Source organism: Lactuca saligna, chromosome 1 (assembly GCF_052625555.1).
Source record: "Lactuca saligna cultivar CGN05327 chromosome 1, ASM5262555v1, whole genome shotgun sequence".
NCBI classification, from domain to species: domain Eukaryota; kingdom Viridiplantae; phylum Streptophyta; class Magnoliopsida; order Asterales; family Asteraceae; genus Lactuca; species Lactuca saligna.
Window position 1 is genome coordinate 8,112,815 of NC_136417.1, and position 13,339 is coordinate 8,126,153.

General features: G+C 32.9%; 1 protein-coding gene across 3 annotated transcripts; it reads right to left on the reverse strand.

Annotated features, from left to right (window-relative positions):
* Nucleotides 1-550: 550 nt before the first annotated feature.
* SEU (SEUSS transcriptional co-regulator) lies at nucleotides 551-9,194 on the reverse strand. 3 transcript variants are annotated; one of them, XM_078993226.1, is made up of 11 exons: nucleotides 8,841-9,194; nucleotides 8,037-8,321; nucleotides 6,901-7,968; nucleotides 6,691-6,810; nucleotides 6,560-6,608; nucleotides 6,254-6,468; nucleotides 6,096-6,164; nucleotides 5,665-5,762; nucleotides 5,183-5,276; nucleotides 5,022-5,091; nucleotides 551-2,007 (listed from the first exon to the last, which is right to left on the reverse strand). In XM_078993226.1, the coding sequence occupies exons 3-11, from the start codon at nucleotides 7,966-7,968 to the stop codon at nucleotides 1,166-1,168; spliced, it is 2,625 nt and encodes an 874-aa protein (XP_078849352.1). In that variant the 5' UTR covers nucleotides 8,037-8,321; nucleotides 8,841-9,194; the 3' UTR covers nucleotides 551-1,165. The 3 variants fall into 3 exon arrangements, with proteins under 3 accessions (XP_078849352.1, XP_078849393.1, XP_078849346.1); XM_078993267.1 differs by lacking the exon at nucleotides 8,037-8,321; XM_078993220.1 differs by having other exon boundaries at nucleotides 6,901-8,321.
* Between the last annotated feature and the right edge of the window lie 4,145 nt (nucleotides 9,195-13,339).

The window sequence follows — 13,339 nt, forward strand, 5'->3', positions numbered from 1 at the left end:
CTTTTGTTCGACAGCATATTAAACATAATTAATACACTTGAATGTTCCATGATTTGTTGTAGTTTACTTTTTCAGACTGACGAGTGACGAGTCCCAAACATTTTATGATAGATGAGTGAATTATTTAGCCCCTCCACCTTCTTTGCCATTGAGATTTAGTCATATACAAACCTAAACTATCCATGTAAGATGACACTGCTTCGATGTTTGTCTCCATCAATGTGGAGTTATATAAGACTACAAACATACCCCCAAGCAAACAAAAACCCATATTTGTTTGTTACACAGGACAAGGACAATACATTCAATACTGGATCATCTTGTTAAGACTATTTTTGATGATTAGGATGAGCGGATTAAATGCATTCACAACTTTCACATATAGAGATTGAAAACAAGCCTTTGGTTGGAACAAAGAAAAATCCAATCTAGTATCGATTCAATTCATGCCAAATGCAGTACAAATCAATCATGTTTTGTCATGTCATGTCCTGCGTAGCAAACATAAGAGAATCCTTGGCTACAAAGGGAGTATGAATCAAGTAAAATATGAAGCAAGAAAAATACTAAATTCTACATTAAACTGCTCCAACATTCCATAGAATATATACACTCACTTCTAGTGGAGAAAGAGATAGGAGACAGAGAGATATAGCACTCAGACATCATACTACTACAAAGAGTGTATCGGGCAGAAACCATCCCCCACCTGCTGATACTTCCCTTTTCCTTGTCAACAACATTACTTTAGGGGGCGCCATACCCCACTTCCAATCATTAAAAGGTATCCCAGATCCCAACAAAATCAACCAACATAAGAAAAAGAAAAGAAAAAAACCATTCCCATGCAAAGAAGAAAAAAAAAAAAAACAAAAATCATCAACCAGAAACAAAAAAAGAAAATGAAAAATAGAACCGACTCCCATCATGCTATATCTTTCCTTTCATCTCTGGAATTAGTAGTACAATGCAGGACACCAACTTACTTTACTTTCTTTCCTTTCATTTCTTTTTGTCCAGTCCCTAAATATATAATATATATTGTATCTCACCCCCATGACCATCATCATCATCATCATGCATGCATGCCACTATGCCAGTGTGTACCTTTTGATTTAAAAATCTCCCACTGCATTTTATAGAATAGTTTGAACAATGTAACTTTTTATGGAGATGGTTTCCAGTCAAAAGGTAAATTATTGAACCCATTCACAGCTCCAAGACCGTTAAGCAATTGGCTCCCCAGATCCTGTTGCTGCTGATGCTGTTGATGTTGATGTTGTTGATGTTGATGCTGATGCTGATGTTGTTGATGTTGCTGATGTTGATGGTTCATCATCTGGTCCCTAGCTGCCATTGACATTGCTACCCTTCCGTTCATACTCAAAGAATTATGACCGCCCATTGCAGCTCGCATTCCGTTCATCATACCCGCTTGATGACCACCCATCCCCCCAATTCCACCGCTCGTAATGATGCTGTTCCCATTCCCATTCCCGACAAGACCCGAATCATTACCACCACCTCCCAGTTGTGATGACATCATCATTTCCTGTATTATTTTCTGGACCGAGCTTTGCGAGTCGTTGGCATCGGCATCAGGGACCGACACCGCCATCGCGCTGTTAGAAAGTGATGCCGTTGGGGATTGGAAAGGGGAAGGGGAAGGGTTAGGGTTAGGGTTAGGTGGGGGTGGAACTGTACTGGAGGATCCAGGGGAGGGAATCTGGATTCCGCCGGCGGCAGCGGCATATGGATTTTGGTGGCGGGAATTCATGGAGTTCTGGTGGAGGAGGCCGGCGATGGTGCTGCTGGAAGGAGTTGGGGGTGCCGAGTTAGAGTTATTTACACTTGGCATGCCATTAGTGGATGTGATATGCATAGCAGATGTTTCGTTGTTTGATGTTGTTTGATGCATTTGTTGCTTTTGTTGTTCTTCCGCTTGTTGGGATTGATTGTGAAACGAACTTGTTGAAGATGTCCTTCGCGGAAATTTTGCTAAGCTCTCTGTCAAGGACAAAAATAATATGTGAATTTTATAACCCCTTCACAGCTTTTCTTTTCATGCATGACTTTTGGATTAATATAAGCGATAGTATATGTTCATACATATTATCATAGGTGTTCACATACACAAAATCCACAAAATAAAAACATGGGAAATTATCATTAATACTATATATGTTTTATTCAAAAACAATGGGAAATAGGTTTTCTACTTTGTTGCATAGAGATTCTTTTGCTACATCATATTCTATTATATGATCAATTGCATAACATAAACCTCTACAAGTATGTATGAAAGAAAATATATTTCAAATTACTCATCCATATGTCCATTTATTTAATTGCATAAAAGCCACTATATTTTGGACACTTTCGGTTGCACCGCTTGCAAAATCAATTTTTTCCAATAAAACCACCACCCTATTTGGACACTTTTTTCAAATCGATTACTGTCACCTTCTATAGCAGGTTTCCAGGTTAATTTGCTTATGTCACTTTTAAAAAGAATGGCAAAATACATAAAAGCCACTACATTTTGGTTTTCATTAAAAATGACATAAGCAAAAAAAAAATCTGGAACCGGCTATAGAAGGTTATTAGTGGTCAATTTGAAAAAAGCATCAAAATTGGATGGCTTTATTAGATTAAACTGATTCACAGTAATTAAACCAGAAAAGTGGCCAACATATAATGACTTTTATATAATTTTCCCTTTACTGTATAGCAGATTTCAACAGAAAATTTCACAAGTTTGTTGCAGAAAATGATAATGGTATGTCCTTCATGCACTTAATGTTTTACTCTTCATGAACTGAATGTGCGGGCTAACTTTTTTAAAAAATGAAACATGAAACAATAAGAAAGAAAAAACATATTGCAATGTATAATTTTTTTGTAAAATTGTATTTTTATTTAATGTTTCATAACAGAAAGAGTTGCACCTAACAATATTAATTATGCAGCTGAAAGAAGTTACATACATTTGTTAAAGAAGAATGCAGTTAGAATAAGGAAAGCAAACAAAGCCAAGTCCATGTAAAGCATCACACGAGAGGAAAAAAAAAGAAGAGGTAATTTTTCTATAACTTGATTATCATTAGTAAATCATTCATGTTCATATGCAAGTAATTTGGCTACATTTTTACATCTTAATAAGTTATATGGTATACGAGATTAACTCTTTTTGAATTACTGACTACCATTTCATAAGAGAAGGGATGATATTGCTCAAACCAATAGTTAAGGGTCTTAGGATGAAGAGAAGTTGATAAAAATATATTTTTGGTTGATATTATTTATGTTTTTTTATTATTATACACTATGATATTTGTTTTATAAAATCGTATTACTATTATGTCTGGCTAGACCAAATAAAAAACTCTGATTCTTTGTTGTTGTAACTTGTACTGCATTTATAAATGAAGCCAAGCAGAGATAATCATCTTAAGTTGAAAAAAAGATATGATCAACTATGATGAGCAAAGAAGAGAATGACAAACATCAAGTGAGTGGTTTTGTGTCAAATATGTTTATTTGGTCATATAAATCTATACGTTAACAACTCGGTTTCGTAAACAAAGAAAATGTTTTTTAAAAGGCTACCTTTTCTGATATATTATTAATTTTATGTTTGGTTTAATGGTATATTTTAAATTTAATTTTAGTTATTTAGAGAATATTATTAAATATTATTGTTGTACGATAGAAAGAGTATTTTGTCCGTCGTATTCTTTGTTTTTTATAGCTTAAATGCATTATAGTTTGCCTAAGAAGGCCATGTAATCTACTAAACTCATTGTATATAAGTTTTAAGATAATTCAGGAATAAAAAACGGATGTTAGTTATCTCTAGGTAAGATATTTATTAAATTCATTGTGTTTGGTTTTTTAATTTGTTTACATCTATATTTCAAATAACGTGATTGTGTTTATTACGTCGGTCGTAAATGTTTCGCAAACTTTATTTGTTATTACTCATTACATTACTTGTATATGTATATTTCAACGTTTTTGCTATTTATTTGTTACATTTTCTATTACTATGTATAGCAACACATATGATTAACCTTCAACAATGCTGTTTATGCTTTAGCATCCCAAGATGAATTATGTATTACTGGATTTCATGTATAAAGATATAGACTGCAAACGAGATTGGTGATCATGAACAAAGAGGATGAGAACATTAATATAAATAAAACAAAAAAAAAATTGTGTTGTTTAACGAGAACCAATGTGTATATGTATACACACAGATATGCATACATACATACATATATATATATATATATATATATATGTGTGTGTGTGTGTGTGTACACACACACACACACAAACATGCATACACACATACACATACATATACATATATACAAACACACAAGATAATGGAAAATTTTATTTATTTGATAAATTATGAACTACTATATGCACAAAATTATCAATATTTACTATTGGTTCTTAACTTATATAATATAGTATAAAAACATACAAAAATCTGTAAAAAGAAATTGCAATTGTAGGTATTTAATAGTGCCGAAGTTACAAAATTTAATATGCTAAAGTAAAGTTTGATGTATCTTATTGGATTAAAATAGATAACAAAGTAGATTTTCATTATGTTAATATAGCATAAGTGTTTAATATTTTTGGAAATTTCTTTATAATAAATTACTTTAAAAGTAAATAAACCCAAAACCACAAGGGTAAAAAGCTAGCCATCAATTGTGCAATACGAGTGTCCTGAGAAAATATAGGTTTTATCCAAATACTTAAGTCGCTTAAGAGATTTGTATGATACAAAATTACTTAGTGTCTTTATTGATGTTTTGTGTTTAAATGGATCTAATCTAGATGGTTTTAATCGATCCAGTCATAAATAACTCGATTTACTGGATCATTTATTGGATCAGTTAATATATTTTTAACAATATCTACACAGTTACTAAATATGATACAAGTGTGCAAATTAAAACATTATTGACCTTTCAGTAAAACAAATTTAACAAGCTTACCCATAGGCCCAGTCCTAGTTTCTCGGCTGTAATCAATCAAATCCTTCATGCTATTCACCACTTCTGATATCTGCAGAAAAAGCCAGTAAAATATCATGTTATGTAACAAGTAGAAGAAGGAACAACGTAAAAAGTAAAAACCAATTGTAAAAAAAGATTACCTGAAGGCATCGGACGTATCTCTTTGTATACCCTAAATCATTAACTAATGGAACTTCCAATGCTTTCGCCAATTGACGAGCCGAAGCAACAAACCTGAAAGATTATATATTTTAAAAATCTTGATACTAACAAACAAATTCAAAGGTGAGTATGTGTTTAGAGGTAAAAATCTAAATGCATACCAGTTACTTTTAAAGTAAAAATCTTACAAAGTTGCAACAATAATTACCAACATTGATTAATATACTACTTTTGTATAAAGATATAGCTTTATTATTGAAAAACGATAGTCTTCCAAATGATTTTGTTGTCAGATACAACTTATAAAACTGTAAATAGAAAGCAAAGAGATTTGTGTCCGTGTGTGATATGTGGAGAGAGAATTAAAGAGCATCATAGGAACATACAGTGAAACAAACATATGATATGGAAATCATCAAAACATTAAAGGTAAAAAAAAAAAACCAAGTTTGAGACTTACATATTACAATTGTTCTGCAATTCTGGTACAGATAAACTTGATGAAGCACTTTGAGTTGAAGCCTGGTATTTCTGAGCTGCGTTACCAAGTTGACTAACCTGTAAAAGAAAGTCAACAGCTCAGTAGTCAGTATAGATTAACTTATTTGTTTGTATTATCAAACATTAACAAATATATCAACAAAATAGCAATATATATTTTATTTTTACTATAGCATTGTACTTCCAACTTTACTGTTAAATTATTTCTTATTAGGGCATTGTACTTTGACAAATCTACACATTATAGCAATGTGATAACTAAAAGAAACTATATTTTTTGAATTACAGTGCTGTAATAAAAAGATATGAAAGAACAATGCTATAATAATAAATCTGTAAGGTTCATTGTTGTTTCTTGCATTTTTTTCCAAAAAAAATTATCATCAGTACCTGTGGTATCAGCAATCTCCTAGGAATAAGCTCTTCATGGCGCCGAGCACAGAATTCCCAAGAACATATCTGCATGTTGCAGAAAAACGATTTAGTACACATGTACTCAAGCAAAATCCACCTATTTATGACACAAATATCAAACATAAATGATAAACCTTCAAATCTGCAGAGAAGACAATCCGTAGTTGACCATCACGTACAACCCGCAGTTGCTCAAAAACACTTTCTTGTATGGCTTTTGCATAGTCCAGGACAATTTGACCCGAAGAATTCTGATACTCTCGAGGCATATCAACATAAAGAAGCTCCTCCAGTGTCCCACTTTCATACTTTATTTTAAAAAGCCTGGGAAGAACTTCCACAGTAGCCTCTGAAAATACATTCACACATATTAATTAGCTAAAGACACAAAGCAACTGTAAAACTAATATACTTGGGGATGGAAAACAAAAAACACATACCAAAGCCACGGCCTGGTTTCTTATTGCATATCTCACAGTGCCATACGTCCTGCATGATCATAAAGTTATCTTTAAAACCAAACATTGCTGATATTTATCGAGTCTCTGACATAGCTGATATACAAACTCACCTGAGGAAAAACTCCAGTAGTATGACGTCCATTTCCATACAAAGAAACACACCATTTCTTCCTAGCATTAGGTGCAAAGTATTCAGCAACAAATTTTCTCCAAAACTCAATGTTGTTGTCCTGCAAAAGAATAGAGAATAAACACCACATTAAAACACTCCAAACTTTACCTTAGTCTACTAACGTGTTTTTTAATTATGCAAGTCTTACTTCAGGCCTATGTTGTTGCTGATACATGTAGTGAGTCAGCCGCCTTGCACACATTCCTGGTTCATACACAGGCTTTGCAGCTGACCTCATTGCTAAATTTTGTTGTTGAAACTGTGGTTGAATTGAGGTGCGTTGCTGAGGAATGCTCTTTAAAAGCTGCTGTTGTTGTTGATGTTGTAGCTGCAAGTATCTTTGTTGCTGCAGCATATTCATTTGTGCAGCAGAAGCCTGAGGAGATTGCCTGGACATGTGAAGCAGCTGTTGCTGTTGTTGCTGCTGCTGTTGTTGTTGCTGCTGCTGTTGCTGTTGCTGTTGATGCAGAAACAATGACTGGTCAGAGTGTTGGGGCTCCATTTTTACAGGTGGTAAGTTTCTCATGGTTTGAACCTGTGATTCCATTTTAACCGGACCAAGGTTTCTCAAGGCTTGCATCTGTTGAGGGTTTTGCCCGTGTTGGTCATTTGCCACCTGTGGCTCCATCTTCACCTGGCCAACACCACCTAAACCGCCTTGACTGGTTTGATACTGCTGCTGTTGATGGTTATTGTTGGGGACACCATACTGCTGCAAAGACTGCTGAGTCTGTCGCATGTTTGAGGGTTCACGCTGTTGGCCCTGTTGCTGATCTGGCAAGATCTGGTTCCCGGATGAATTTGGAAAATGTTGACCAGGGACTTGACCTTGACCTGGTGCATTTGAGTGTACCATATTTGATGGACCAAGAGATGAAGAAGGGGCATTGAAACCCATCCCGTTTCCTATGTTGGACAAAATATCAGTGTCGGCTCCATTGTCAATTATACCCCTGAGGGTGTTCCCGGAGCTGGACATCCCTGAACTTGGCCCTCCATTACCATAGGATTGATGAAGGAGGGAAGATACATTTGGCACATTTCCAAGCATGTTCATGTTATTAAACTGAGTGCGTGGTGAAACAAGGGAAGGAAAGCCGGACTGAGAAGGCATAGAGCCCCCTTGACCACCCAATAAACCCGAATTTGACCGCAACAAGGAAGATGGAACAGACTGCGCACCAGCAAGTGGAGTGGGTGGCCCTGGAGGTACCATCTTCCAAAAGAAAAAACTGTCAAAACTTTTCTAAATAACAGGTACAACCTAAAACGACATCAACTCACAAAATTTTTTGAGCCTAAGGATCTAACACACTGAGAGAGCTATCAGACAAGTAAGCATGTAAGGTATCACTCAAACCATCAAGCAATTGGCAGTTTGTTCGCACTCCTGAGTCCTTTTTGTGCACCAAAAGGAGTGGAAACTCTTGACAACTGGCTTATATTGTTGAATGTTAACAAACAGGAGTCTATTACTGAAAATTCCAAGATAAGGTTTAGCCTTGAACATCCTAGTGTTGTCTTAGATGTTAGAAAGTACCAATCTTCAGTGAGCTCTCTCATTGATCTCTGCATAATTGTAAATCTGTTAACATACACATATTCTTCTAAAAATAAAGTACGCATTTAACAGTATCCAGCCTTTGAACACACAAATTACGTGCTAACTCTTTTAACGCCATTCTCCCCACACAACTAAATTAGAAACAACTTGATATGCGTAACGTTCAAATCGGAAAACGTGAGAAGCTAAAACTAAATATTGACGATGAATAGAACGATAAGATAACTAAAATAAGCTTTCATTCGAGAACCTAAACAGTTAAACAACGAAAATCTAACAGAAATAGCAACACGATTTAAGCTAATATTAAAAAATAAATAAACACAGTTAACAATAAGCTTCGCATATCAAATGCAACTCAGAGCATGACTCGAAGAAAAGAAAAAGAAAGTTCGATTCAGAACTGAATTGAGTGTGATTAGCTAGGGTTACAATCAAAAACAGCTTACCTTTTCAATAAAATAATCTAACAAAGCAACAATAATAAAAAGACATTCAGGAAACTACATAATCAGAATACGCACCAGAGTAACGAATTCAGTGGCGATGTAAATTCTGCTCCAGGAGACACTTGTCTACTGTTCACTTTTCTTCTATTCTCCTTGTTTCATAGACAAACATAATAGGTAGTCTTCCGTGTGCAAACTTCTAGGGTTTTTTTTGATAGAACTTCAACCTTCTTCAGTGACAGGTTGTCTTCAATCTTTCTCTTTCTGGAGATATGAGAGGAAATTCCTGTTCTTCGCTGTAAGTTTAGAGAGAGAAAGTAGAGAGAGAGTGTGTTGTTCTCCTAGCGGACGTCAAAGTAGAATTGTATCCGATTGAATTTTCCTCATTCCATTCTTTACCTTTCTATTCTCTCTCTCATCAAAGGAAGTCAAATCCACTTCTTCTCTCAATCGCATGATGTATGGAATTTTAATGTGTTATCATGATCCATCCATCAACCATGATGCATCATCATCATCATTCCATAATGCATCATCGCGTTTTATATGTGAACTATTACTTTTTTGTCCCTGCCAGTTCATCCCCAAATCTCACACTTTACCAATTGCTACGCAAGTATATGTTACTTACAAATATTTTTCTATTAAGAAAAGTATACGTTAACGTTACATTTATTTATCATGTTAAATTCAAAATAACTATTTCAAATAAATAATAAAGAAATAGTGTATTATATATTTACTTTTTCACTTTTCTATAGTTTATATTATTGTTTTTTATGTTTGTTGATATAGTTACGTTGAAATGTAATGTTTATAATTTTCTAAGGACTTTCTATTTTTGTTTATTTAAATTCATACAAATATTTAATTATTATGTTCAAGCTTGTTAACGTAAAAAAGCAATATTATACTACTAATCACACATAGAAAAATAACATTCACTTTCAAAGTAAGATATTTTTATTCACATTAACATCAAAAAGGGTGTTACGTTGTGGCTATTGGATTGCATAGGGCCGGCAAAAATATATCACGAAAATTCAATTAATTTGTTACCAACCGAAACAAGAATATTAGCAACCATATGTTTGGTTGATACTACTATACCAATCGAATAATCATGGTATGATAGTAGTATAAAATTTTCAATACCACGGTAGTACAATACTAATCAATTTGATAAATATATATATATATATATATATATATATATATATATATATATATATATATATATATATATATATATAATTTTAGTATGTTTGGTGTTTAAGATTTAAGAGCTTAAATATTAGCATTTAGCATATTTATAAAGTATATATATATATATATATATATATATATATATATATATATATATATATATATATATAATTTTAGTATGTTTGGTGTTTAAGATTTAAGAGCTTAAATATTAGCATTTAGCATATTTATAAAGTTTAAACTCATGTTGGTGTGTCTAATTTTCCTCCACTGCTTTAATTTATAAACTAATGGTAGAAGTTAATAAAATCATTATGAAGCCAATCTTCAATCACAACCATTACAAAAGTCTTGTTTACAAAACTTAGTTTATGTTTCACAATGCTCGAGAACACGGAAATCGTGATTCGCAAAAACGTCATACATGTTGGTATATATCATTACAAACATTTACCAAACAAACTTATTGGTAGCCAAACAGGTTGGTACCAACTGTACACGGTACCCTAGTGGTAGAAATTTTTTTATACCAATTATAATTAGTACGGTACACGGTTTAGTGAAAAAATGATTGATACCGTACCAATTCCACCCTAGGTTTGCATATGATCGAAGAAATAAGCAACTAAGAGAATAAGGCTATTGGTTTGCATATGTATTGGCTAAAGTATTTATATCAAGTATTGTATACTTTTATGGTAACATTCGGCTTGATGTAGTTATAATGGATGTATAACGTATTTGTATATATGTATGTCTGACGACATATAGTATCAATATCTTAATGATTTTGTAACGACTATCTTAAGTAGAATATGTGCAAGCGAGACTAATTTAAAGGCCGAAATTTTGATTTATGGAGTAAGCAAACACGAACTTTACTTATTTAAAATGAACACACAATAGTTACAATGTCCCAACTACAATTAAGAATTACAAAAATAATGTAAATGAGGAAAAATAAAACGAATGGATAGATGAATTTTCGACTTGATTCTTCTAGTTATCCACATACATACGTACATTATCACCTTTGTGTTGTGAGTTATTGTGATCTTCTTTATGCAAAGAAGTTTGTCATAATTGGCTCCAATAAAATCTATCATGAACATTGTGTTTACATGATGATACCATTTGTCAAATGAATCATTATAAATTTTATGTAATTATATTCTCCCCTTAGGGTTTTTAGACAAATTTATAAAATTTACAACATAAAATATATTATAGTATATGTATATTGATAGTGGGTTGACGTTACTACTAATGGCACATGAATATATATCATAATCAAATTCATGCAATCAAGGTTTGTAAGGCATGTTATGAAATACCAATTACAACTATGGAAACCTATAAGAGTTATAAGGAAGTAGTGTTCATAAACCAAAAGATTGATCAAACAAGAATTGGCACTATATAAGAGTTATGAGGAAGTAGTGTTTATAAACTAAAAGGTTTATGAAACAAGCCTTTTTCATTTTAAGGATCTCGGTGGTCTAATAACATGAATAAGGTAGCTACATCACACCCACAAACCGTTTAGAGTCCCCAACATTAAACAACCATTTTTGAGACATGTAATCATCTCACATGATACCATAAAATGGGTTTGCAAAGTCCATCTTTAAGCACGTTAAGTTAACAGTCCTGTAAGGATGAAAACCAAAACCACCACGCAAACGAAATGGAAGTTAAGTCCACACCTATTCGAGAAACACTCAAGTCAATTCATCCTAAGTGAAATGCACAATGTGGATGCATAAAAAGTTTCCAAACAAAATGTGATGATCACCAAGTGAACACACTTTCAAAATATGTTTCATGATTGCATCAACATACATGTAGTTAACTATATAACAAAAAACAGTTCTATAATTAAACCAAAACATCTATCAAGAATAGATGATAAGGACATGTACTTTTGGTATTTACTTACCTGAAGTCTTTTAGAAAATCCTTACACACTTCAGTTCCCTTCTATATTTGTTAGTGGACTTAGTGATTATCTAATTACAATAATAGTTTTGTCAAATACCCTTCAATGGTCTATTAAATAACTTATTAAGTTTTTAACTCGAAATATGAAATTATATGGTTTAAAATCATTTGTAAGTTCTTAAAAGACCATAGGTAAAATTGGACCAAATTTGAAGTGTGTATGCAAAACTAGTGACTAAAACAAGTTTGCCTATTTTTGGCATTTAACAGCTAAATGCTCGATTGAGTCAACCTAAGGCATAGCCCTAACTCTACCAAGTTAAGTGTTTGAACAATATTTTCAAGTGATTTGATATGTAAGGATATCCAACCTTGTTCTAAACAATTCCTAGCTTATCCATACCACTTTCAAGGGTCATAAATGTGTATTAACACTTCATTATGTTGATTTTCACTTCCAAACATGATTATACGAAGATCAAAGAGTGATGATACAATCGCTTGAAAAACACATAACAATTGTTTAGCCTCAAATGAGATTTAATAACTTCCATATATGACAACAAAGCTTTTAACAACCCTAAATCATAAATTTTACTTCAAATTGCCATAATGTGATGCAAAAATAAACATGAAACAAAAATAACCAGACTCAATGATAGCAATGAACAACAAGAATATGTTCTTAAAAATTTCCACAAATTATTTCATAAACTTTATTATAGCCTCAAACCCGTTTTAATTCTACGATGGCTATCATTTTTATAATAATCTAGAACCCTAAAATGAAATCTTAATCATGGTATGAATCATCTAATTTAAGAAAGAATATAAATTTTTAACATTTTATCCAATTGTGAGACGATTCCTAATTAGGACAAATCTCAATAGAACAAGAAAATTTTGAAAAATAATAACACTGATAAAAATAAATCTTTAAGTTATCTTTGAAACTCCTTGCATCATTCTCCCTTTCTTGCAAATGACTCGTCCTCAAGTCTTCAAAACAAATACCTCTCGTCCAAAGTTTCCAAAAGGCAAACACGTCTATACTTCAAAACAAACACAAATGCACTTAACAGAAAAGCACTCATGATCAAAGGTTATATCAATGTGCTCATTGGATGTTTCACATGTGATTTGTTGCATATCATTAGGTGGAATATTATGTTCATGAAATATGTAAAACCATTAAAACCCATTGTGTACATTATAGTCACCGGTTTTTGTAATCACATACTTTGGAAAAAATATATGGTTTTCAACACCAACTTATTTTTGAATAGTTCCGTCTCCAATTTCGGTGTCACGGAGTAGGCGGGTTTTGTATCATACACGGATTCGGTATCACAAAATGGATCGATCTCACTTGCATCCTGCTCTCCGCATACAATTTGTTTAAATGTAAACAAAGTCTAAGTGTATAT